The sequence below is a fragment of the Notechis scutatus genome, chromosome 1 (genome assembly GCF_049901735.1).
Source record: "Notechis scutatus isolate UNSWTSFEM ecotype Mainland chromosome 1, rNotScu1.2, whole genome shotgun sequence".
Lineage (NCBI taxonomy): Eukaryota > Metazoa > Chordata > Lepidosauria > Squamata > Elapidae > Notechis > Notechis scutatus.
Genome location: NC_142009.1, coordinates 251,613,720 through 251,641,283, shown reverse-complemented (window position 1 = coordinate 251,641,283; position 27,564 = coordinate 251,613,720). Strand labels below are relative to the sequence as shown.

The 27,564-nt window shown below is 37.7% G+C and overlaps 1 protein-coding gene across 1 annotated transcript in view; it reads right to left on the bottom strand.

The window, feature by feature from the left end:
• DCDC1 (doublecortin domain containing 1) overlaps positions 1-27,564 on the bottom strand; it is a 314,173-nt gene that overhangs the window by 23,863 nt on the left and 262,746 nt on the right. Inside the window, exons 22-28 of the mRNA XM_087951066.1 lie at positions 24,830-24,943; positions 19,814-19,913; positions 18,382-18,517; positions 17,534-17,693; positions 9,841-9,993; positions 7,094-7,297; positions 6,453-6,567 (exon numbers count right to left, since the gene is read on the bottom strand). Of these exons, the coding sequence (XP_087807192.1) occupies positions 6,453-6,567; positions 7,094-7,297; positions 9,841-9,993; positions 17,534-17,693; positions 18,382-18,517; positions 19,814-19,913; positions 24,830-24,943 (982 nt within the window). The remainder of the gene's footprint in view (positions 1-6,452; positions 6,568-7,093; positions 7,298-9,840; positions 9,994-17,533; positions 17,694-18,381; positions 18,518-19,813; positions 19,914-24,829; positions 24,944-27,564) is intronic.

The following is a 27,564-nucleotide window of genomic DNA, read 5'->3' as shown; positions in this document are numbered from 1 at the left end:
GGAACCAGGCACAGAATAACTCAAAATATAAGAAAAACATCTGTCATGTCACTTCTTCCCACTTCTCCAAATCATCATCTTCAGAAGATGATGCATAAAACAAGCCCATCAAGAAAGCAATCACAACCAGATGCTATTTTTTAAAAAAATATATGAAGAGTTCCCCAAACTTTCAGAACAAAATTTGTGGTATGTGTCTAGGAAAAGGGGAAAACAGAACTTGCTGAATACTGTTCCATCATCTCTGGATCCATTATGCCTAAATCCTAAAATATCATAATACAGAAATGATAAGCAGAGAAAAAAGTGATTCCCAGACACACCTCTGCTAGGTGTCTCTTTCTTCCCCTCTATATTTTATCCTCTGTCAGTACTGAATTACAGGACTAGGATATGAAACCAGTTATAGATCAGTGATCCCAAAGCTTTTGGGCACCAGGGACTGGTTTCATGGAGGGGGGCTCGGTTATGTTATGTTTGGAGAATAATGGAGACCAGACATTTGACCAGTGACTTCAACTCTTTAATAATAGTAAATAGAACAGAACAGAGCAAGGCTATGGGCAGCAGCAACCCTTTTATAGGGTTAGCTGCTACCTTATTAACCAATGACATGTGCAACAAGTTCAAACTAATAACCAATGAGAAGTGTCAAAATAGTGGCCAATCAGGGACTAGTTATGGACCAATCCCTAGTTGTTGTATAAGGACCAATCAGGTGTGCAGGTTTCCAAACCTTGATTTGCATTTATGCTAGTAACTTTTATTGATTCACAACACCCCTCCCCCTTGGGTTCCGTTTGAGGGGAGCTGTAATAAAATCCTCAAGATAGACAGGCCGTTTGGTCTGTCTGGATGATTTCCGTAGCTCCACCGGTTTTGGTCTAAGGTCCGGTTCCGGTGGAGCATTTGGATGATCTTTATTAAATTCTGTTTCGCTGCACAGTGATTCCATGCTGCTTTCACTGTGGTTGTCTCCGCTACTCCATGTTTCTTCGGGGTTTTGCAGTTCGGTTTCCCCCATATTAAAGTTCCCTGAAAAAGTCAACTCCCTCCCCGCTTCAAGTTCCGGTGTTTCGCTGGGCCGTAGGGTTTCCGTTGGCCTGCTACTTGTCATATCAAAGTCAATTTCCTCGATATTTCCTCCCCCTTGAGATGGTGAACCCGGGGAGTCATGGGCGCTGGTTGGTAATCTCGATCGGAGTTGGTCTATGTGGCGTTTCCACACCCTCCCATCGTCTGTTAGCAGGCGGTAAGATCTAGGCCCGGTAAGGTGGGTAACGGTTGCGGGTATCCATAACGGGTCACCGGAAAAGTTTTTGGCAAAGATTAAATCGCCTACCTTAAATTCCCGGCATTTGCTGCTGGAGCCGAAGGGCTTTTCCGGTGCGAATGCGAGGTGGAGCCGGTCAAGGTGCGATCGTAGTTTCCGCCCCATAAGAAGTTCAGCGGGCGTTTTGTTGGTCACGCTGTGGGGCGTGATGTGCTGCAACAAGAGAATTCGATTGATTTTCTCGTCGATGTTGCCAAATTCCATTTTGTGAAGGGTCTTTTTTACAAATTGTACCATGCGTTCTGCACGTCCATTCGCCGCAGGGTGCGCGGGCGAGGTTAGCGCATGGCGGATGCCCCGATCAGCAAGATATTGTTCAAAGGGTAATGCAGTAAACTGTGGGCCGTTGTCCGAGACCAACACGTCCGGAAACCCGTGTGTGGCAAATAGTCTGTTTAATTTATTGATAACTGAGTCCGTTGTAGTTGTGTTCATTCGATGGATCTCGAGCCAATTTGAATAGGCGTCGACAGTAATAAGGAAAGTGTGTCCTTTGGTAGGTCCCGCAAAGTCAATATGAATACGGGACCAAGGTCCCTCGGAGTTTCCCATTCGGTTGGGCTTGCTTTAGGCGGGCGTTGCTGACGTCCTGGCAACGTTGACAAGTAGCGACCCAGGCCTCGATTCTTTTGTCGATTCCCGGCCACCAAGCGTAGCTGCGTGCGAGTGCTTTCATCCGCACGATACCCCGGATGTCCTTCATGCAATACTGCCAAAACAGTTTGTTGCAATTTGCCAGGGATTACTACTCGATCGCCCCACAAGATACAGCCTTTTTGGGAAAATAGTTCGGTTTGGCGGGCTTTGAAAGGCGCCTATTCCGGTGCTATTTGGTCCGTCGGCCACCCCCGTTCAACCCAGCGTAGTATGTGTTGCAGAACTGGGTCACGTTTTGTTTCAAAGGCAATGTCTTTAGCCGTCAATGGTGGTACATGTAGAGCTTCGATCTGTAGTGTTGAGATGGTTGGGGCTGGATCTACAACAGAGTCTGGGAGCGGCGTTCTGCTCAATGCATCAGCGTGGAGAATTGATTTCCCCGGGCTATGTTGCAAGGTGTAGTTGTAGGCCGCCAAGAATTCAGACCAACGGGTCATTCTGGCGGACAATATATATGGGGTTGGTTTATTACCCGCAATGATCCCCAGTAGTGGTTTATGATCAGTAATTATCGTAAATGCACGGCCATAAACATATTCATGAAATCTTTTAACTGCAGCCACAATAGCTAAAGCTTCTTTGTCCAGCTGACTATAATTTCTTTCAGCTTTAGCTAAGGTTCGCGAAAAAAACGCGATGGGTGCTTCCGCTCCATTTGGTAATACGTGGGCCAGAATTGCCCCAACCCCAAAAGGTGATGCGTCACACATGATAGTGAGCGGAAGAGTCTCGTTGTACTGCATAAGTACGGAATCAGAAGTTAGCAATTTCTTTACTTGTTGGAAAGCATATTGTTCCCGTTGTCCCCAAACCCACGTTGCTTTTTTGTCTAATAGTCTATGCAATGGTTCAGCTACCGTTGCTTTGTGGGGTAAAAAGACATTATAGAAATTGATAAGTCCAAGGAACACCTGTAGGTCTGCCTTGTTCCTTGGAGTGGGGGCCTTTTTAATCGCCCTTAATTTGTCTTCGGTGGGATGGATTCCTTGGCTGTCCAGGAGGTATCCCAAAAATTCTACTTTTACAGTACATAACTGGCATTTATCTTTTTTAACCCTGAGGCTTGCGTTTTGGAATCTTCGTAAAACCTCTCTGAGTCGTTTTTCTAGAATGTCTTTGTTAGGGGCGGCGATGAGTACATCGTCGAAATATGGTATGACCCCTCTTATCCCTTGTAACAACCTTTCCATTAAGCTCTGAAAGATTCCGGGGGCAACGCTACCCGAACTGGAGCCGTTGCATTTAAATGCGCCCTATGCATTACGATTGTTTGCGCCTCTGCCGTGGTCGGATCTACAGGCAATTGTTGATACGCCTGGGCTAGATCTAGTTCAGCGAAAGCTTTCCCGCCACCCAGGGAATGGAGCAAGTGTTGCACTACCGGCACTGGATATGCACTTTGCTGCAGTGCGTGGTTTAAGGTGGCCCGGTAGTCTCCGCAAATTCTTAGTGACCCATCAGGCTTGATAGGCGTCACTATAAGGGTTTCCCAACGGGCGTGGTCGGTGGGCTCCAGCATGCCCTGCGCTATTAGCTTATCGAGTTGTTCGTCGATTTTAGGCTTCAAGGCGAACGGCACCCGACGCGGCTTAAGGCGGATGGGTGCTACCTCAGGGTTCAAGTTAAACGAGATCGGGGTCCCCTTGTACTTGCCTAGTCCGTTCGCGAAAACGTCTTGGAATTCTTGCACGAGTGCTTCCTCCCAATCGCTGCTCTCGGCCCGGTGGACTCCGGCTACAGTGATTCCGAGCGGCCTGAACCATTGAAGGCCTAAAAGACTAGGCCTGTCGCGGTCCACGACAGTCAGTGGTAGTGCGACGGTGCGGTCCTTGAAAGAGACCTGGAATCTGCGGGACCCAACGACGGGAATTCGGTTACCCTGATAGTCTTTGAGTATAACCCTTTGAGGGTTAAGGTCTTGGCGGCGAATCGTTGGAATGAGCTGTTGGAGCGTTTTCCACGACACCATCGAGAGGGAAGATCCCGAGTCCACCTCCATCACACAAGGTTTGTTTTCGATGGCGACCTTTACTCGGATTTTTCCGGCATCAAGGGATGTAGCGTGGCCTATGGTGATTGTTTGGTGGGTCTCTTCCCGCCTGGTTTCTTCATGCCTGGTGGAAGTGGTGGACGGTTTGTTTCTGTAGGAGTGGTTTCCCCATTGGTGGTTCAGTTTTTCTCGGTGTGTGCCGAAGAATCCGGAAGACTGGCATTCGGCCTGTCGGGGTTTGGAGTTTTGTTTGCTTCTGCAAACCTTTGCGATGTGACCTCGTTTCCCGCAAATGCGGCAGAGTGCGTCGAGGAATTTGCAGCTGGATCGTGGGTGATTTGCCCCACATCCTGCACACGGTCGGGATGAGGGTTGTGTGAACTGGTCTCGTTCCGTTCAGAGTCGGTTGACCTCTTCCTCATCGCTTTCTGATGGGGATTCTAGGTCTTCGTGGTGAGTCGATACCGGGTGTCTCTCTGAGCGAGGCGAGGTATCTTTGGCGAGTTCATGTAGCGGTGCGTTGGTGCGGCGCATTCGGGCTGCCGACTTCTTGGTCGCCTCCGCTGCCTTCTTTAAGGGCATCGGTGAGGCTGATGTCCCCCTTAGCCATAATTTTGCTCTGGATCGTGCCGTCTTCTAGGCCCAGAACCAGGCGGTCCCGGAGGGCTTCTTCTAAGTCGGAGAATCCGCAGAGGCCTCCAAGGTTGCAGAGGTCCGCGATGTAATTGGCAAGGCTTTCGCCCTTCCGTTGGTCCCTCTGGTAATATTCGTGTCTTCTGACTAAGGTTGGCACGGTGGGCGCGTAGTGAGCCCGTAGCAAAGGCTCGAGGACGTCCCAGTCCATCGCTTTTACTTCGGCTGGCTTGGCAAGCGATTTTGCCATTTTAAACACGGTAGGCCCGCAGTGAGTTAGAAAGATAGCTCTTTTTTTGCCGGTTGTTGCATCTTTCAAATTGTTGGTCTCCAGAAACATCTGGAACCTATCCATGTATGATTCCCAGTCTTCGGTTTCTGGGTTGAATGGAGCGGGTGGCACCGCTGGCCATGTTGCCGTTGATGGTGCGTGTTCGACCACGTGCTCTGTTGGTTGCTCTGTAACTCAGTCAGCTCTTCAGTCTCCGTATCCCACCTTCGTCGCCAGTGTTATGTTTGGAGAATAATGGAGACCAGACATTTGACCAGTGACTTCAACTCTTTAATAATAGTAAATAGAACAGAACAGAGCAAGGCTATGGGCAGCAGCAACCCTTTTATAGGGTTAGCTGCTACCTTATTAACCAATGACATGTGCAACAAGTTCAAACTAATAACCAATGAGAAGTGTCAAAATAGTGCCCAATCAGGGACTAGTTATGGACCAATCCTTAGTTGTTGTATAAGGACCAATCAGGTGTGCAGGTTTCCAAACCTTGATTTGCATTTATGCTAGTAACTTTTATTGATTCACAACAGGTTACGTGCGATAAAGGGGCTTGCACAAACTGGTCTGTAGCTTGGGGATTGGGGACCCCTGTAGTAGGTGTCATTTTTTATGAATTTTGTCTCACACTTTAATGGGATACAGATAAATATGATATATTTATATCTAGTGAATACTATAAAGACTGCTTCAATATATTACATGATGGATCTAGACTTTTGAAATTTTTAGAGTTCTATAGACATCTGATAACACATTGAATGTATTCAGTGTGGCTATCTACTTTTTAAGCACTTGGACTATCAAGCATTTTATGGCTCAAACTAGATCCAGGAAACAATATGATTTTTTATAACAGAGGGAAACCCTGTACAAAAATAAAATAAAAGAGAAAGGACTGAAATATTACAGATGGCCGTTCTATCAAACTTAGAATACATAGATAAACTCTGAATTTTTAACTGTGTATAAATTCAGAAAAAGAGGTTTTCAAAATATGCCCTAGAATATTTCTCATCCATTACCATAATTGGTATGTGATTGGATGACAGAAAACTATCTAAAATTATATAAGGGTAATGTTCTGCCATAGTCTATCCGATCCATTAGCAGGACAAGGAGCCTCTATTGTAGGAGCTGTCACTGATGTAAAAAGAATGAAGAGTCAGCCAGGTGGCAGCAGACAAGGAAGGTCCAGACAAAAAGGGAACAAAAAAGTAAATAGAAGTTATAGAAGCTAATCTGCAGGGATACAATGACTTCACAGCCGTATTAAAAGAAAGCTAAAACTAATTTCTCATTTGAGCTCAGAGTAATGAGAATAATTAAACATGCTATTTATTAAACAACTTAGGGGACAGATATGTTTTTTATATTTAGTAACTCTGTAGTGCAAAACATTTGGAGAAGACAAAGTTGCTTAACCCAGTTACTGAATTATAAGAATATAGAAATATTAATATTTTTACAGATAGTTGATATAGAATTGCCATTTGTGGATTTAAGATAATAATTTGCTATATTTGACAATGCTCTGTAGTTATGATACTAACCTGAAGGATAATAGGATACCCTTGTATTTCCAGTGGAAATTTTGGACATCCATTCAGTACAGTGGGCATTGATACTGTGAGCACTAGATCTGGATCAATTGCAAGATGAAAGGACCTAGAAACAAAAAGTCTTAAGTCTGAAATGTCTTAAAATCATGACATATGCTTTTATTTTATCACAGGATGTTTTATATACATCTCAGGAGGTTTATATTGTTTCTATTGCATGGGAAGGGATGACAACAGCACAATAGAGGCTTTGCGCCTAATCAGTAATGATGCAAGGGGACAACAGGAAAAGGACAGACATTAAAGAAGGGAAAAAAATATATGGCCATTCTAGATATCTAACCATATATTACTATAGCATGTGTAAATAGGAGTTTTTGCCAAAATTTTGACAAAAAGTAATTATTTAAAATGAAAATGTGAGACTTAGATAGATTATAATTGTGACTTTTTTTTTAAAAAAAATCCTCTTATCTGAGCTTTCATTTTGAGAGACTTCTGATTAAACTGAAAATGAAACAGACCAGGAGTATTAGTCAAGAATAAGTCAAATGGAAAACTTGACTGAAGGTCCTTCTGTGGATACTGTAAGGCTGAATGTTCCATCTCATTTCTAATACATAGAAATGTACCTGCTTTCCTCTTTCCATACCCAATGTTGCTTGACATCATCATACTTCTTTTCCAACAAAACCACTTCAGTACCAGAATGAAGGTCAGTATTCTCCACACCCAATACGAGATTTGGACAACTGCAGTTGATGATCTTCCCATTTTTAAATTCAAAGAGTTGATGGTGTGCTTTCTGGAATTCTTTAGCCAATTTTGGCTGATGCCTAAAACCAACAAAAATAAATGCCTTTTGCATACTTCATTACATGCTAACAGCAACAAATGTGTGAAATCAAAACTAAATCACAATTCAAAGGAACTGGGCACAGATGTTGGAAAAAGCTGGATAGGTGGTTATATGAGGATGTGGAATGAAAAGCCTAAAATGAGACAGACTGACTCTCTCTTTACTGTAATTTGGATTTCTGCATCGAGCTGAATGACCCAAATGGCTCTTTCTAACTCTATGATCCTGAGAAAGGCATACATTTATTGAAACTTATAAAACAATTTTCTGTACAGCTGGCAGTAGTAGTAAGTGCCACTTTTCTGGGGTTGATATTATGTTCTACCATATTTACTGTATATGAAATGTGCCAACTAACAAAGACATGTGAATACAGGCGCAAAATCTTTGTAGCTTGCTTTGATTTTTTTAAAAAGTAATTACACTAGTACAGTATACCAAGAACAAAGTAAATAAAACTCTAATATATGTGACAATGAACTGGCAAAGAAATAAAGAAGACTTCCTCAAACTCTTGTGAAACATGAAATAATGGAACTCCAAAGAGATTATATCACATTACATGTTAATTATTCCTTTAGATAATTATTGGATGTTCATGCAATTTTCTTTTCCTTATAGTTTTTTACAGGACTATATCTTAGGAGCATTTTTTTTTTCATTTTGAGATATTATAAAGTCTATCTTTTCATAGTGCATCTGAACCTGGTGTGCGCATGTGTGTTAAAATTGTTTAGAATCTGAAGTTGAGATATCTACCTATCTCCTTCAAAATAAGAGAAAGCTGATTCACTTGCTCATTGCATTTAATAAACAGGGAGTGGGGTGAGAGATGGACATTTCCCTTTTGCTGGATTTAACACTTGCCAGAAATATAAGGACTAATCTCTATCTCAGCATTCTAATAATTCAACTTGACTTACCGTATTTTTTGGACTATAAGACACACCTAGGTTTAGCAGAGGAAAACAAGAAAAAATAGGTTTTTTGCCTCCGCACGTCTCGTTTTTGCCTTCCCCAGCGCAGGGATGGGCTTAAAAAAATTAGCAACCGGTTCTCTACCCAGTTGCTGGGTCAGCATGGCCATGGTGAGCATGGCCTAGTTGGCTTCCTGCACCACAGTGGGGAGGGGGCATTTTTGCCCTCCCCGAGCTCTGGAGGCTTTCCTTGAGCCTCTGAGAGGGTGAAAATGGCCTCCCCGGGCTCCAGAGACCCTCTGGAGGCCAGAAACAGGTCCATTTCCAGCCTTCCAGAGCCTCCAGAAGGCCCGTTTTTCATCCCCTAAGCCTCCGTGCAGGCCCTTCACTTACCTAGGATCCAAAATGGGCCACGTGGTGACTCCTGGCAGTGGAGGGGTAGGGTGGGCAGGGCCACCCGGGGTGGGATTTGCCAGTTCGCTGAACCGGCCATAAAATTAACAACCAATTCGCTCGAATCTGGGTGAACCAGTAGCAGCCCACCCCTGCCCCGGCATCCAGAAGCACTCTGCAGGCCAAAAACAGGCCCTCGGGCCTCCATGGGTCCTGTTTTGGGGCTGCAGAGTGCTTCTGGATGCTGGGGAGAGCAAAAACAGGATGCACAGGGGGGTTGGAAGGCCAAAACAGGGCCGTATTCACTCTATAAGATGCACAGACATTTCCACCCACTTTTTGGGGGAGGGGAGTGTGTCTTATAGTCTGAAAAAGTGTGTCTTATAGTCCGAAAAAATATGGTACTTAGTGTCATCTATGGGTTTAGTAAATATCTGCTCAGAGTAGTGTTAGAATAAAGTGCTTGACATTCAGCTATTTCTAATTACATAGTGAATGTCTTAACTATTTATTAAGATTTAATTTTGAAACAGAATTGTATCAGAGTACAGGTATTCTTTGACTTATGACCACAATTGAGCCCAAAATTTCTGTTGCTAAGCAAGAAAGTTAAGTGAGTTTTGCCACATTTTATGACATTTTTGTTGCAGTTGTTAAGTGAATCATTATAGTTGTTAAGTAAATGATATAGTCCTTAAGTGAATCTGGCTTCCCACATTAACTTTACTTTGTTAGAAGCCAGTTGAGAAGGTTACAAATGGTGATCTTATTACCCCAGGGCAGTACAACTCTCAAAATGAATGCCAGTTGCCAAGTGTCCAAATTTTGATCATGTGACCATGGGGTTGCTGTAGTGGTCGCAAGTGTGAAAATTGGTCATAAGTCAGTTTTTCCAGCACCATTGTAAGTTTGAATGATGACTAAATGATGGTTGTAAGTCAAGAACTACCTGTAGAGCTGAGACCTTTATAATAAGCATTTAACTTTCAACTTGACATTATAATTTTAAGTAAATTACTATCAACCTAGGACACAGTTTTACTTTAATATAATCTGAGCAGGTTTGATACAAGGACATATCAGAAACACTCTTTTAGTTGATGCCCTCTTATTAAAAGATGGTATCCTTTTAATTGTATTATGTGTAATTTTAAAATGTTGTAATAATAAAAACATTAAAAAGGAATACAATTAATTCTCTATAACTGACCTGTATTTTTTGAATAACTCTGCATCTTCAAAAAACTGCTCATCTTTTTCCTTCTGAATGTTGTAGTCCTCATCACAGGAAATTTGCTGCCAGGCATATTTTGTAGTCTTATGAAATGCTTCTGTTTTAAAATGTGACTTTATATGTGAATTTCTGGAAAGATATAGAGGCCCACCAAGGCTTACTTATTACCAGTGAATTTTTTTTCATAGAGATTTCAGCCAATGATTAAAACCGAGTTCCCAAAAGAGCATAACAACATAAAACATTATACTATTTATTCTATTAATGAGAATTTGAATTTCATAAACACTTGGATTGAAATATTTAATTAAATACCTTAAATTCATTGAAATGAATGACAAATAAACTCTATGGGAGACAATGGCCAATGTGGTTTGAATAATAGATCTAAGAAGAGTTTAATAGTCAAGACTTATTTATGTATAGTTTCTAAGGCTATCAGTGATGGAATTCAGCAAACAAGATTGTAAGACTATGTGCTTTCAATCTACCATACACAAATAATTTATTTACATTATTTGTCTTGAACATTTAGATTAGCACTAGGGCTTACTCCTACATTTTAGAGAGACAATAAAAGTAGGATTGAACAAAGGAAAGAAAGGGAAGGGAAGGGAAGGGAAGGAGCCCCAGAAAAGTTCTAGGACACTTCTATCTTTAGTAAACCCAATTATAATTAAAAATAATGGTGTTGCATGTTAAAATAACAAAACTTTGTAACTCATGTACCATCATGTACTATTTTTACTTCATAGAAGGGTTAAAGGTTATTCCCATAACACAAGACAGATGAGAGGAAAGGAGTGCTGAAAACAATAGGGTGAAGTTAAATTGAATCAGTAACAATAGTGCAAATAAATACAATGATGATTTACAACTATATGCAAATCTATGTGATTTGAATTATTCTTCAGAGTAATATCTGTTGAAGATGACAAGCCCCTCTCCCAAAAAAAGTATATCTCTGATTGACTCACAAAAAGAAATATTTCTTAGTTAAAATGTATCAAGGTTTCTGCTTGAAAGAACAGAATCAGGCTTTAGACAAGTAGGGGAAAGGCATATTTTGCAACCTACATCCAAGCACAAATAAAGAAAACCTGGGATTTGCTAGGAGAATAGACAGAAAGTGGGATGCTTCTTGTAGCACAAAATGGTTTTTCTAACTTTAATTGTGCGCATATATCAACTATGCCAACTAGAAATAAGTATGGAACATTTCTTTTGGGAGTTATGTATTGTTAAATGTATGGATATATATATATACATGAGATATATTATAAACATATCTCTAGATATATTAATGTATTGATTGTATTGATTGTGTATTAATACATATTTTATTGTTGATGTAAAACACTTAATATTTAAATATTTATTACATTAAACATATTAAGTATATATTAAATATAAAAGATTTAAATCTTTAATTGTCAATTTAAAAAAATACTCAAAGTGGCTCTGAAAATTAATGAAGATAATTAAGCAGCAAATCCTACTCTCATTAGCACTAGCGATGTCACTTAGTTGAGCAATGAAAGGTCTGCAAGCAACCAAGCTTGGAGAGCCCCAAGGTCTCCATAAGAGAATTAAAAACAACATTTAAAAAACAACATTTAAAACCATAATGTTAAAAAATTGAAATATATAGTTTATTTATTTCTGCACTTAAATGTTCCTTCATCTTTGGAGGCAGATTCCTGTATTAAAAACAAGAACAAATTAGTCTAATTGTAATAAATCCATCTCAAGTACCATTATTCAGGAATAGCATTTTCTTATTTGTCCCCAAATATCTTTCTGTAGTCAATTCTTTTTGCTCCACAAAAATAAATTAGAGATGAGTGGTCTCGATATCATTCGATCTGCAAATTACAACTGATGCTTTCAATATAAGTGTTTTTCCTCCCCAAAATATTAGGATATGGATTTTTGACCAGCAAGGCAGTACAGTATTCAACTTAGCTGTAGTGGTTTTATTCACAGATTTGCAATCTATATATTTAAAAGAACACCTTTTCTTCTTTTCTTCAATTTAAATGAATGTGTCCTATCTTCCAAACCTAATGGCTTGGAAAAAACACTGGAGCTTCATTATGGGAATAATATTTCTAAAAGCCACATCTTACTTCTTTTGTCTTTTAAACTGTGTTCGTTTCATTGATTGGATATGGAGTTGTATGAACTAGTTGGTTCCATAACTGAAATGTAGGAGATCTTTATTCATTCTTCCTTCCCCTACCTATGTGCTCCAAAATCTGTTCTAAAATAACCCTCTTGGAATGATAGCTGCCATTGCAAAAAAGGCAAAGAAAACAATGGCAATAGTTCTGGATAAGAAGCTGATTTCAGAAGGCAGTGAGGAAGGAAGCCAATCTCATTTCAACTGGGAGGACATTCCAAAGAACCACCCATAAGCCTTGACCCCCTCCTCTCCCAAACTGCTTCTCCCCAAAAATTATGTAAGTAGGCCTATTCTAGGTGGAAAGTACAGTCCTGAAGGTAACTGGTGCCAAGCCATAGAAGGCTTTTTAGGTTAAAATTAGTACTTAAAATTGTGCCCAGTATCTTATTGATAGCCAGTGCAGGACCTATAGTATAACTATAATGTGTTCCTAAGGCCAGGTTTTAGTGTGTACATGGATAGTTGTACTCTGCACTATTTGCAGCTTCCAAGTTGTTTTTAAAAGCACCCCAACAGAGCATGTTAAAGCAGTAGGGACCATCCATTAGGTGAGATGAGCAGAGGAGAAATTAATAAATAAATAAATAAATCCAGAGCTTTGGAGAAAAATGCCCACTTATAACCTCCACAGTGTAATAATCAATCTTTAAGTTTTATGAGGTCAGTATCATGTGTTAACCTGGTCTTAATATCTCTAAGATAGCAACTATTCTCTATGAGATAGAAATGGCATATTATTTCTAGAAGGCTTATTTCTAATACTGGGGAACTTTTTTAATATTACAGAAAACAACAGTGCCATCTATTGTGCAACAGAATTAATGCAATATGACTATAAACTGGCATTTTCATTGGTATTCTACTTTCTGTCTTCAGCATTCTTCCACTGTGGCAGTGCTCAAATAATAGCAGAAAATGGGCAAGGAGATGCTGATAGGTTAATTGATCATTTTTCAAATTATATACATCCTAGTTTTCATTCCTTTTGTGAACTTTAGCCAAACAGATTGTAGGTTTTTGTATCATTGATGAGCAACAAAAATTCCACCATATGAAATGCATTTCTTTCATGTAGTCATAATAAAAATGAATACATGGAGCATTTATGAAAAATTTATGCAGTTATCTATAAAATACAAATATCTTTTGAAAAAGAAGGTAATTTCATTGTTGAATAAAGAACAAAATGTTTCTAAGGTATGTGTTAAGAGGCATTTTAGTTCCTAGCAGAAGGGTCACAAAACAGTTTTACAGAAAATTACCAAGAAAGTGAAACCAATTATATACTGTTGGATCAGAATATATCTCTGAATATGGAAATACATAGTCAACACTGCAGATATGCTTGCATTCTAAGAAAATATTCTCTCAGCACATAAAAATGATAGGTCTTCACTTCAGAACTCCTTCCAGCACACAGATCCAAAAGTTCAATCCATTCCATTTATTTTTATTTTAGTTAGAATTATTCTACTTCCACTGGTAGCTTTTGACTTTGAGCGATCTTACTTTTTTTAAAAAAATATATGTGGGTACTAAATATAAGTGGGAGATAATTTATAACGTTGAACAGTGCTGAGATGAGGCTATTTAAAATCTCATTAAGAACATAATAGCCCTATTAATGCCCATCTTAAACCAGAATTTTGTTTCTTAAATCGCTAACCAAATGCCTCTGGGGTCTCAGCAGGCAGGAAATAGACCTACATCTCTCTTCTGCTAGTGTCTCTCTGGTATTCTGAAGTATACCAATGCTAGGAACTTTGAGGCTAATAATAATCAATAAACATATTCTTAATTAATTTATCTCATCCATTTTAGAGCTATGCAAGTTGGTGGCCATCATTATAAATTCCAGAAGTTAATTTTGCATCACATGAGGACACATGAGGTGTACTCTAATTCTGTGTATTCAAATTCCTTTTTCCAGTCAGTTTGATCAGAGGAAGAAAGAAAACCTTGATTTCATATATCTTGATTATATTTAGTAGAGATATTCACTATTATGAGGGTCAGTTTGGTGTAGTGGTTAAGGTTGTGATGGCGAACCTATGGCACGCATGCCGGAAGTGGGACACAGGGCCATCTCTGCCAGTACACAAGACGCTGCCCTGAATCAGGTCCACTGCGCATGCACGTGTGCCTCACGCCAGCCAGCTGATTGTTGGGTATCTGCCGCGCATACGCAGGTCATGCATGGGAGACATGCATGCATGCGTAGAGGCATGTGGTGCATGGGAGTTGCGTGCGCATGTGCAGGGAGTGGGGGGGTCACACGTGCATTGCATTATGGGTGCAGGCACATGTGCACATGCACACACACATCTGCCTAGAGATCAAGAGACCATGAATTCTAGTCCTGCTGAGGCACCAAGCTAGCTGGGTAATCTTGGGCTAGTCCAGGAATGAAGCATTATAAACTGAAAGAACTTGTTCCTGGTTATGTATAGACAGTCCAACTGATCATACTGTTGTTGCACTTTTACTCCAAAATGCATCAATTTATACTTATTTAAATTTGAATTTGGTTAGGCTCACCCTGTTTAAAACAAATGCTTTTTTTTTACCTCTTCCCAATGAATTTTAGTTTCCACTATCCAGAATACTTTGGTACCATCTACAAACTTGCCATCTCATTGCTGTCCCCTAGATCAAGTTACAAACAACTTACAAACATTGATCCCAGCATGATTGTTGAAGAACATCACTTATTATTCTTTGCTGAAAAAATATCTGCCCGTTTATTCCCTTTTTCCACCAGACAACAATCCATAGAAGGATAGATCTTCTTAATCCCATGACTGCTAAGTTTATTCAAGTGTCTTGAAGAACTTTTTCAGAACTTTTTAAAAGTCCAACAGGATTGGTTCCACCCATAAGCCTGCTGATGAAATAATTCTAGAAGCTTTGTGAGGCAGGATTCAGAGTACTTTTGCAAGTGCTGAGCTACGTTGGTTTTCTGTGACAGACTTTGTTCTTCTACTTATTAGTTATTTTTCTGGTTTCTGCTAATTTGCTTAAAATAGAAACAAAACAAAAACAAAGCAACTATTGTGTGAGAGGCAGCAAAGAAGCTGCTCTTTAGAACAATCAGAAATAGCAGGCACCTTTGGAGATCTCTGAAGAAGTAGGAATTTCTCTCAAAGGAAAACTACTTCCTTCCACCCCATCCAGAAATACAGGTGAATCTCGAAAAATTAGAATATTGTGCAAAAGTTCGTTTATTTCAGGAATGCAACTTAAAAGGTGAAACTAATATATGAGATAGATTCATTGCATGCAAAGCAAGATAGTTCAAGCCATGATTTGGCATAATTGAGATGATTATGGCTTACAGCTCATGAAAACCCCAAATCCACAATCTCAGAAAATTAGAATATTACATGCAATCAATAAAACAAGGATTATACATAGAACAATATCGGACTTCTGAAAAGTATAAGCATGCATATGTACTCAGTACTTGTTGTGGGCCCCTTTTGCAGCAATTACTGCCTCAATGCAGCGTGGCATGGAAGCTATCAGCCTGTGGCACTGCTGAGGTGTTATGGAAGACCAGGATGCTTCAATAGCAGCCTTCAGCTCTTCTGCATTGTTCGGTCTCATGTCTCTCATCTTTCTCTTGGCCATGCCCCATAGATTCTCTATAGGGTTCAGGTCAGGCGAGTTTGCTGGCCAATCAAGCACAGTAATCCCACGGTCATTGAACCAGGTTTTGATGCTTTTGGCAGTGTGGGCAGGTGCCAAGTCCTGCTGGAAAATGAAGTCAGTAACCCCATAAAGCTCGTCTGCAGAAGGAAGCATGAAGTGCTCCAAAATCTCCTGGTAGATGGCTGTGTTGACCCTGGACTTAATGAAGCACAGTGGACCAACACCAGCAGATGACATGGCTCCCCAAATCAACACAGACTGTGGAAACTTCACACTGGACTTCAAGCATCTTGCAGTGTGTGCCTCTCCATTCTTCCTTCAGACTCTGGGTCCTTGGTTTCCAAATAAGATGCAAAAGTTGCTCTCATCAGAAAAGAGGACCACTGAGCAACAGACAAGTTCTGTTTTTCCTTAGCCCAGGTAAGACACTTCTGACATTGTTTGTTGTTCAGGAACAGCTTGACAAGAGGAATATGATATTTGAAGCCCATGTCCAGGATCCGTCTGTGTGTGGTGGCTCTTGATGCACTGACTCCAGCCTCAGTCCACTCCTTGTGAAAGTCCCCAACACTTTTGAATTCTTTTCCTGACAATCCTCTCCAGGCTGTGGTCATCCCTGCTGCTTGTGCACCTTTTTCTTCCACACTTTTCCCTTCCACATAACTTTCTATTAATGTGCTTTGATACAGCACTTTGGGAACATCCAACTTCTTTTGCAGTTACCTTTTGAGGCTTTCCCTCCTTATGGAGGGTATCAATGATGGTTTTCTGCACAACTGTCAGGTCAGCGGTCTTTCTCATGATTGTGATTCCTACTGAACCAGACTGAGAGACCATTTAAAGGCTCAGGAATCCTTTGCAGGTATTATGGCTTAATTAGCTGATTAGACTGGACACTTTGAGCCTAGAATATTGACCCTTTTCACAATATTCTAATTTTCTGAGATTGTAGATTTGAGGTTTTCATGAGCTGTAAGCCATAATCATCTCAATTATGACAAATCACAGCTTGAACTATCTTGCTTTGCATGTAATGAGTCTATATCATATATTAGTTTCACCTTTTAAGTTGCATTATTGAAATAAATGAACTTTTGCACAATATTTTAATTTTTTGAGTTTCAGCTGTACCTGCAGAAGAAAAGCTGCAAACTATCTTTGCAGTGCTTTACTGGAGTTGGAAGTTAATCCGAAGTCCCACCATATGGGAATAATTGCTATGGGGTGATGTGTATAGGAAGAAAGAAAAACTTGATTATATACCACAATTTAGTAGAGTTATCCACTATTTGTACTACACTAATCTGTAGTACAGGTTCTTGAGCTAGATGTGAAGGGAATTTGAAGAACTTAGAAATCAGTTCTTTAAACTGTCTGAAGTGTCTGTACTGAAGTACAGTATAATTGCTACGAATATTTTAGATTTTCATTTCTTTGCATATTATTAAAAATACATTTTTCAACTTTGGCTACCTTTTTATTTGAGCCATGCAAGATATAAAGGACAAAGTAAAATTACTGGATAGTAAAAAAGGTACATGAAATCTCATTTATGCTTGAACCACTAAAAATAATAGGACTATATTTTTTAGTGTGACTTTATCTTATTTATCATGAGAAGAAGCAAAAATAATTTAAGTGCTTTCAAATTATAAGGAGGAAATAATGGAATAATATATCATGCACTGTAGAACTGATTGGAAAGTGTATTTGTATTTATCACAAATACAACAACTAATTTTTTATAAAAGAATTATAAAATGTCAATGGCCTGAAAAAGTGTATTAGTAACCATTCATAGTATTGTACTAATTATTACTTTGGACCACTTACAGATATTTATCTGTGTCATCTTTTATTTTTTCAATGCTTTTTTCACATTTTTCTTTCTCTGGTTCTTCAACAGCTTTTTTTTCTTCAAATTCCACTATAGCTCTTGCAACAGAAAGTTTAGCACCAACAACAACGTCATTCTTGACTTGCAAAACAAAATCTGGAGAATGAAATCAAACGTATTTGCTTTAAAACAAGTTGCAGATGAGTTTTCTTATCTATAATTAATATAATAATATCTTCTAATGTCAGATTTCCAGCAAAAATTAAAGAACATTTTAAGACATTTAGCCTATAAACACCCATACCAATTTTCTGGATCATTAAATACCTAAACAGAGTACTGTAAACTGAACCATTGATCAAATTTCCATGGAAGTTAGATTTTGCCTACAACAGACATATTTTTCAAAAGGTTTATTCTAATTCCACCTAGTCAAATGGGTCATGAAAACACCAGTGAGTTTGCCATCTTGTTTACTTAGTCTTTCCATAGGAAAAGAATCAATAGTGAAAAAGTAGTTTAAAAAGTAAGGCTTTCCATAACAGAATCTGGAAGCATAGACCATATCTCCCAGACAGAGCCTGCCTGAGGAAAGATAGTGAAAAAGTCTGGAACAAAAGTCATAGGATACCACATTTTCATGGACAAATTGAAGGAAACATTTGAATTCCTCATGTTTTCTGGAGGGCTTGCTTAATGCATTATTCTTTGACATCATAATTTCCTGATTCCAAGCATGACTCACATAAAACCCAACATGGGACAGTCAGATGTAAATGCCTAATATTAGCTTTATGTCATTATGTACAACATTTAAAAAACACATAGAAAGCAATCTGCTCACTTTTTGGGTTCCTCATGGCACAATAGGCACGCATAGCCATTACATCAGATGCTAAATTATTACATTGGAGACGTTTCTTATGCTGAGCTGTAGTCCACAGAGGATCAATCCATTGCTCTCCACATGATATGTAAAGCTGTTTGTAAAAAATGAGAACTGAATGTAGGTCACATTGATGTTATTTCATTTTAAAAAATAAAAACATGCATTTTCTTTTCTGATGCACGAATTCAAATCTGCTCACAAATTCAATATATATTTTACAGAATTTCTATAACATAGTCATTGTTGTTGTTATTATTAATATTGCAGAACTATGTAAAAGTGCCTTTCTCAAAATTATATTTGTAAATTATTTAACATGAATCCAAGTTCTTTATAAAATTCCAGCTGTGCCACAATTATCTTACTGTATTGACAGTATTTTAAAACTAAATGGTCTACAATAGCAATAGCACTTAGACTTATATGCTGCTTCACAGTGCTTTTACAGCTTTCTCTAAGTCTTCTGCAGAAGATCCACATGGAAAGTCTATTGGTAGCTGACCATAATGCAAATGAAAATGAAAAATAAGCTTGCCTTCCCAAATAAGAAATTTGCAAAAAAATATCTAACTCCTCAGCAAATGCAAACTTTCTTAAGTTTTCGCGGGTACTTACATGTATGGTATTCAGCTTTGTTCGGGTATTTTCCCACGTCATTATAGTTGTGCTTTTAAAGTTGTAGCAACATTTCGGAAGAATCTCATCTGCCATCATCAGGCTTCAGATGAACACAATACAGAAGCCTGATGATAGCAGATGAGATTCTGCCGAAACGTTGCTACAACTTTAAAAGCACAACTATAATGACGTGGGAAAATACCCGAACAAAGCTGAAAACCAATGCCTGAGCTAAATTTTAATATAATAAAGACCAAAATAAATTTGTGAAGTTACTGAGGCAACCATGGAATGGATATCAAGAAAAAATATATCAAGATAGTAGGTAGACCTTTACAAGCATCCCATTTTAATGTGTGTCGTACTTCATTAAAGGTTCCAAACCACAACCTGAGATCCATTACATTGCTTAAAGTTAAAGAAGCACACATCCTTGCACCACCTAATTCCTTATTGCAGATCTATGCCAGATTATTCTGTAATGCTTCTGATCTGATGTTGATTTAATGTAGAAAACTTGGTATTATTTTAAAAAGTCCATTGTAATGTCCATCTGCTGGCATAATATAACTAGATTTTGCTGGCTTGTTGGCCTGTAATTTTGTCTGAATGATGGGAACCAAATAGAAGGAAGTAAACCTAAATATTCCAATGGATGGATTGAATGAAAGACAGGAAATACTACTTAATACTACTTACTACACACTAATTTTATTGGAAACATATTTTTTGGAGAAAGTATTGGCAAATACATTTTTATATTTCTTACCAGCTGACCCTTCTCCAAGTCTTTCAAAACAAAGAGTTCCACTCCTTTTTCAGTGAACAACCTCCTTGCAGCAAAGGGCAAATTCAGTGCTGTGGTACACCTTTTTAACAAAGGAAAGCATGCATATAATATTTGCATCAAGTCTTCAATACTTGATGGAATAGCAATGGAATATTTCATCAGGATAAAACTGTACTCCTCATTAGAAATATCAATTAACCTATCACTGTTATATCCAAAGTGTAACTCACCCTTTTCCGAACTTAAAAACCATAAGTCCAAATATTTCAAGGGAGTCCTTATTCTGTTAAAGCGAAAATAGTTCCAGGTCTGGGAACAGACCTCTCATCCACAGGGAGCAATTTCAAGACTAGTAATCCCTCAACTGTACAATGCTTGCAGAATGAGAAACGCAGTTTCAAAGAGCATTTGCTCTTTCACCAAATAGTACCATTTATTTTTGAATAAAACACTGAAGATGTTGATATTTGCTATGTAACTCTTGCTTTTAAAGCTGCATTGCCATATTTAACAGCAGCATTTTAATACAAGTCTATTTTTCTATTCTGTATTTGTGCAGACATCTTACTGTGGCTTGTCAATTAATAAGAACTTGCCATTGTTGGCACCTCTAGCAAGCAGAGGTAAAAATAGGTAGCATTTGCATAATATCTTAATGGATGGCATAAAAGCTTAGGAGGGCTATGAATACACATAGGATACGCCCAAATTACTTGAGTAATCCCACATGATCACCTTTGTTTACAGCTAAACTGATTCATTTCTTTGGAGCTGTATTTGAATATGATGGGAAATTACAATCACCCTCAAGCAGAGTGAGAGTGCCAGTTCCTATTGGTAGGAACTTCTGCCTCACCTTATCTCATTTCCCAGGACTTAGGCCAGACTCCCCTTTCTCCCTTTAAGGGTTTATCTTCCCTGTTTTTACACTTTAAAAAAAAAAAAAAAGGTATAATGCCTTTATAATGGCTTTGTTGGTCACACTTACTGCAATTGCTGTGATATTTCAGAAAATTCCTAAGTAAGGATATGTAACTAACTCAGACTGTGCAATTAAATATTGCACTGTATATAAATAAATTTAAGTATAAACTATATAAATATGAACAAGAATATGGGTCATTGGACTTCCGGTTTGGGTCTCTTCAGTGACAGACCGAAAACCGCAATCATGCGCGGTTTCGATCTGTGCTCGCCGCTGGAGTGCCCCGATCCTTTGGATTCAGGGCTGAAGCCACCCCGTAGAGGTGGTGAAGAGGGGGGAGATTGCTAGCCGAGTGAAGGGGAGCCACATCTTTCCTCCTTGGCTGGTCTAAACTCCCTTCCCCGCAGGCGGTTGCAGCGGTGGTCACCTCAAAGAAGAACCCGACTGGATAAGATTGTGCAGGAGGAAGACAAAGAGGAAAGCAGGACAGACCAGGCAAAACAACAGAGAACATCTAAGCAAGGTACTCTGAATCTAAAAGTACCTAGAGGGATACTTCTGAAAGATCTTTAAGCGTCGAAGGAGAGTGAAAAGGAGGTTAAAAACCCTTTTTTAACCTTTATATTGACAATTACAAATGGTATGGAAAGAAATTTATATTAATCTATTTTGACACTAATAGGCAACCTTAAGCTGAAATCTAAGTGTCAAAAGGAGAATAAAGATTTTTTCTTGGTCATTTGAAAGGCCTAAAAAGGAGAAGAGTGGAGGCAAAAGGGTGGGACTTGGAATAATGGAAAAATGGAGTGCCACCTGGAAAAATAAAGACGATTAACAGTGAAACTTTGAAAAGACTCCCGAGGATATATTGTAACTGAAATCTTATTAAAAGATACAATAACCCACAGAAAGGAAAAGTAAAGGAAAGAAACAAGAAGGAACAGTCTGGGATCATTTGGTGATTTAAAAGAAAAGTTTTGGGCATTGGTTTTTTCTTTCTTTTTCTGTTTTTACTTAAAGTCAATCGGGTGGTTGTTCAAAAGTGTTTAAAATGCCATCACTCCTGGAGGAATTGAAGATGAGTCTTAAAAAACAGAAAGAAGATGCAGAAAGGGGAGGAAGATCCTTTGGCTTCATATTTGAATTTTTTGAAATGGAGATCCTGAACTATGAAAAGCAAAAGGAAAAGCTTCAAGAGCAAGAAGAAGGGCGGGACAAAGAAGAAGCTATTTTCAATGATCAAATAATGCAAAGTGTGGTAATAAGGGGAAAAGGGGGGAAAAGGGGGAAAGGAGTTAAAAGTTTGATATCAAAGGGAACAGCCAAAAAGAAAAATAGTCTGAAAAAGAAGTATAACAGCAAGGAGAAGCAGAAAAGAAAACTATAGAAGGGAAAATTAGAAAGAGAAGGGTATAAAAAAGGGATGAGAAAAACGGGGGAAAGATAGAAAGGGAAATAACTTATGAGGGACAAAAACAGGAAATAAAGAAAAAGGTAAAACATACTAGGATTAAAGGTATTTGCTCAGCTAGAAAACACAGAGACAATGGTTAAATTAAGTTAAAAGTGAGGATTCTGCAAAGGTACAAAAGATAGTGTTGTGACAGTAGAATACTGTAATGAGTTAGAAATGAAATAAGTAAATAATCTATGAGATAAAACTGTATTGTTATGTAATGGTATGTTTATTTATAATTAATGCAATAATAAAGAAGAGAGGGAAACATTGCAATTGTTTCTAAAGATTGATAAAATATTGAAAAGAAATGTGAAAGATTTATAAGGAAATTTATACCAGTTATTAGAATGAATTTGAATAATTATTTTGCTTATTAATAGTAAATAATTTATAAGATAAAACTGTATGACTATCCAATGGTATGCTTATTAACAGTTAAGTAATAATGAAGAAGGGAAAGAAACATTTCAATTGTTCTCAAAGATTGATAGATATTGAAAAGAAATGTGAAAGATTTACAAGGTTCATACCACTACTAGAATGATCTTGAATTACTATTTTGTTTACTAATGTTTATATATATATATGTATATATTGTTTTTGCTGTTTTTATAATTTTTCTTTTTACATTTTCAAGGGGAAGTACCAAGCAGAGTCTGAATGATGAGATCTACATGATATAAAATAGATATTAGAAATTTGAATATTATAATTTTAGAATGCACAAATTAAATGTTTAATGGGATTTCATATGATAATAACAATAAGATTTAAAGGTGTTGCACTTCGATTGGCAATCATAGGGGGAATTTTGCTTCTTAAGAATGTTGGAAGAGAACATATGAAATTGTAAACAAGACAGACCAAAGTATAAGTACAATGAATAAAAAGATATAGAAATTTAGGTAAAAGAAATACAATTGAATAGAAAGAAAATGAGATAACCATAAAAGAAAATTAAGAGAAGTAAAGGGAGAAATAGTGAGAAGTTGGAAAAAGAGTAATAAGATATGAAGTTGAATACATAAGATGAATATGCATATGAAATTGTGTCTGAATGGAAATGTGATAACCCGGAACCATGCTGTACTCAAATAAGATGTTTTATTTGTTTTGTTAAAACTCAATAAAACTTTATTTAAAAAAAAAGAATATGGGTCATTGACTGAATGTTTGTTTTGTTTTCGGAGGTTTTTTTTAGCATTTTTATTTTGGTCAGTTGGAGAGAACAGTAAAACGATGGCTATGTGTAGAAGTGACCTAGGTTTATGTCCATGTAGATTCTCAGTCATCCAGGTTATGGTTCACGTTTCACTTCTCATCCAAGAAGCTTTTTCAGAAGTGAATAAACTCCTTGCATGAGAATCAAACGTCTTTAAGGAAAAACAAAGGAAGTCCTGCTGCCTCTTGAAAAAGCACCTTTGGGACAACCTAAGCTTATATTTCAAAGATCATTGACTAACTTTCAGCTCTCTAAATTTGCAATGAAAGCTGATCAGATTGAATAAATGACAAGCAACAAAGTTAAAAACTTAATAACCTATTCAGTAAATGAAATTAAACAATTGTAATGGTCCCTCATTGTTCTAATGTATCAATGGTGTATATCAATTGCACAATGTCACAGGATTCTTTTTGAAGTGGAGGTATATTTTGCTTCGCAAGGATGACAACGGACAGAAACAAGACAGTGGAGGTTTTTATGCTTTTTACTATTTATGGTAAAACTATTTACAACAGGAATATACAACACAATCCTGGTGTTATATTTCTTCCTAAATCTCCTCCTAGAAATATCTCCTTCTAACAATCCTGCTTCCTTCCTCTTTTGGGGAGCTTATGAAGAAGAAAGAGAGTGAAAAGAAAGGAATGGATTGGAGTCATACTGTAGTGCACTTACCACAGATTGACTTGCTTCTTGATCTGCTCCACCAAACATCTAGTGCTTTTCCACTTAGGGAAGGACCTCTCTTAGGGTCTTTTGCCCAGTCCTTTCTCAAAGACCATGGCTTTGCCAATGTCTGTCAATCTCCTTCCCATTTTGGGTCTTATGTAAATATGCTACCTGCAGCCCTCCAGGTTCATCCTTACCATTTGGGCAGAGCTTTGTTCCTCTGGGACTTCACTTCCCTTTTTCCAGAGAAGCCACTCAAGGACCTTGCTTCTCCCTTCCAGATCAGGAATCAACAATTGCTCTTCATGCTTAATTTCTCTCTCCAACTTTTCTCTCAATCTACCCTGTTTACCATGTACAGACTTCTTCTCCTCTGCTTCTCTTTTTCTAATTTTAGGTCAGATACACAGCATCTGAGGAGGTGGGTGTTTCCTCTGGACTTTAGACCCTTAACAACTATAGTATATACTGGGCTGGGCTAATGGGACTGCAATCTCTACATTTTCCCCCCAACATGGCCTGTCTAGCAGTCAGGTCAATTCATCAGTCCTTGTGACAACACAACTGCCTTTCAAGACCAGAATTGAGCTACTTCTCCCCTTTTCTCATTCCATTTACTGACTTACACCAACAGAACAACAGCCATGCCAGGCCACTAAAAACCATACACGTCACAATCAAATGGAAAACAACAGATTTTAATATAGACATATTTACCTTTCAAGAAACTGCTGAAATACTATGTTATGTGATTCCTTTTCTGAATTTGTATCAGTGTACATCTTCTGAAAATGTCCCTTTGGTTTCTGGTTTTTTTCTGTGTCAACATTTCTAAAGTAAATCAATGTATCTTATATAAACAGGAAATCCAAATAACTTTTAAAATGTATTGTGAATAAATATATAAAAATATAAAAACAAAATTATACAATTATACAATTTTGCAGCCTAGAGAAAGATCACTTTTCATTCTTGATTCTAGTGCAGGTCATGTTGTTAGCATCACTGGAATTACCTGAGACTGATACTTTTTTATATTAGAAAAAGAATTGACATTGCAATATGAACTCCATTCACTTTCACCCATGGGAGCTGCACAAGCAGCATCTGAAATTAATAGAAATTCAAACAACAAAATATCAGGCACTTACACATTCCAATGAATGATGCCTCTAGGAATATCTGAAAACCTGAAAAATATAGTCTAAGCACTGTTTTATATTAAAACAAATTGATTCATAAGGATGAATTGGGTCGGGAAGTCTTTTCAATTGTCATATATAACCAAATTACTATAGCAATGGCTTTCAATCACATTCTTTATAAGTGGGAAAATATAGTCCTGATAACAAGACATCAAGGTGTGATAGCTGATGCAGCAACTGAGCTTTTTCTAAAAGCAACCAATCAAGTTTCCCCACCCAAAATCATTTCAGAAATTGCATCTTCAGGTAAAAATTTGGTAACTTGGCTGAAAGCTATTAAGAAGAAGTCTGTTATTTCTGTTTTTACCATTATCAACAAGAGTATTTTTTTTATGTTAAATAGAAGAGAAAATAGATCATCAATTACTGTCACAGTCTACTAAACATGCTTTCAAACAGACCATTTGAAGAATGGCATCATACAATTCCTTCCCTTTTGTGCACTCACTTCATTATTGAAACTTCATTAGCCTAATTTTAATCAACTGCTCACAGAAACATGTACCATATAGACTCATTACTTGTATCTATATCTGTTTCTTAGCCTTAACAACTTGTGTGGACTAGAATTCTCAGAATGCCCCAGCCAGCAAGACTTGTTGGGGACTAGGTGACATCCACACATTCTAAAGTTGCCAATGTTGAGAAATACTAATCTATATTATCAACTGGAATCCAAGGAATCAGACTCCTCCTTCCTCCTGCTGAAGAGGAATTTGAACTTGTGGCTCTCACCAAACAGTTCTCCATATTGTAAATCATCCAAAAGGGCTTTGTGAAATGGTGCAGAAATCAGCTGGAAAAATGATAAACACACCAACTGCATTGCTCAAGAGCTTTAATTGCCTAAGCAGCTGTTTGAATCCCAGATTCTGCACGCACACTAAATAAATCAAACGTATACATAAATGATATTCCATACTTATGACATTTACATCCATCAAAGAGATGGGAAACTTTTTACATTTAAAAGAAACTTATTGGAATGTTGTGAATAAGGCAGAAGAACATTTTTCTATCACAATTCTCTTCAAACTCAAGATCAAATTAACCAAGAGCAGAGAAATAGTAGCAATATTAACAGCTTCTTAGGTGCGGCTATAGTGACAGTAGGGAAAAGGTCTCATTGTAGCTTCACAATGGTTTCATGTATGTAGCTATGTAACTATTAAAGCCAACTGCAGGAACAGTTTTCTTCATTTCATCAGTCATGGGGTGGGTGGGGGTGGGTGGGTTTTAGATGACCAAACATGGAAATTCAAAAATGTTATAAAAGGTAGTTTGGAAAACTTTAGATCTTGCCTCAGATCTATAGAAGAAAACTTTAAAAGCTTATACCATTCATTAAATTTCTATGTAAAAAGATCTGAATAAATTTAAGAACAGCATATTCACATTTTAGATATGGCAGAGAGAGAACTAATTATGAGATGTATGCGTCAAAGATTTCAATTTCAGGCTTGACTTTACTTTGAAGATTATTTTTTTAACTGTATCACTTTTGCAGGCAGCTCAGCGGACAGCCTATCTGAATGCTACTCATTGTTCAGCGATGTATGAAGTGTATTTAATCAATCTGAAAAAATAATATTAAACTATTATAAAAAAGCATCAGATGTTCTAAAAAGCTTAAAAGAAAGGTTAAAAGGTGACATCTTTGCTAACAATGTGAGAAATGAGGTATTTAACTTATTCTTTACATCAAAGCTTTTCACTGATATATGAATATTCACCGTTCTCTATTATAAAGATGTAAAAGCAATATTAGACAATATAAAAGTATATTATATGTATGAAGTTATACAGTATTTTGTCCCACTAGAAATTAAAGATTTTATACAGAAATGGGTTCAATAAAGGATTACAGATATTATTGAGCAAAAAGGCAAACAAAATGATTTTAAGTTCTTTTTGTCTAGATCAACTTTTAGAAATATAATTCCCAAATATTTCTGGAAGGCTTGAACATTTTATCCCCAGTATCCTTCATTCCTATTTTAATAAAAGAAAAATGTGCAGCCATTGGGTCAAAAAAGTGTGAAATAAGCACTACAGTATGATATTCTTGAACTAGGTCAGCTAAGTTATATATCAGAGATTTTAATACATTATTACTGCAGTTAAAGTTTAAAGTGTTTCATTTTAAATATCTTATCATTAAAGATCTTATTGTTCTTTTATTACTATTTAGTTCTAAAAGTAAACTATGATGGAAAGCTGTTTCTTTTTATATAATCTCATCTATAT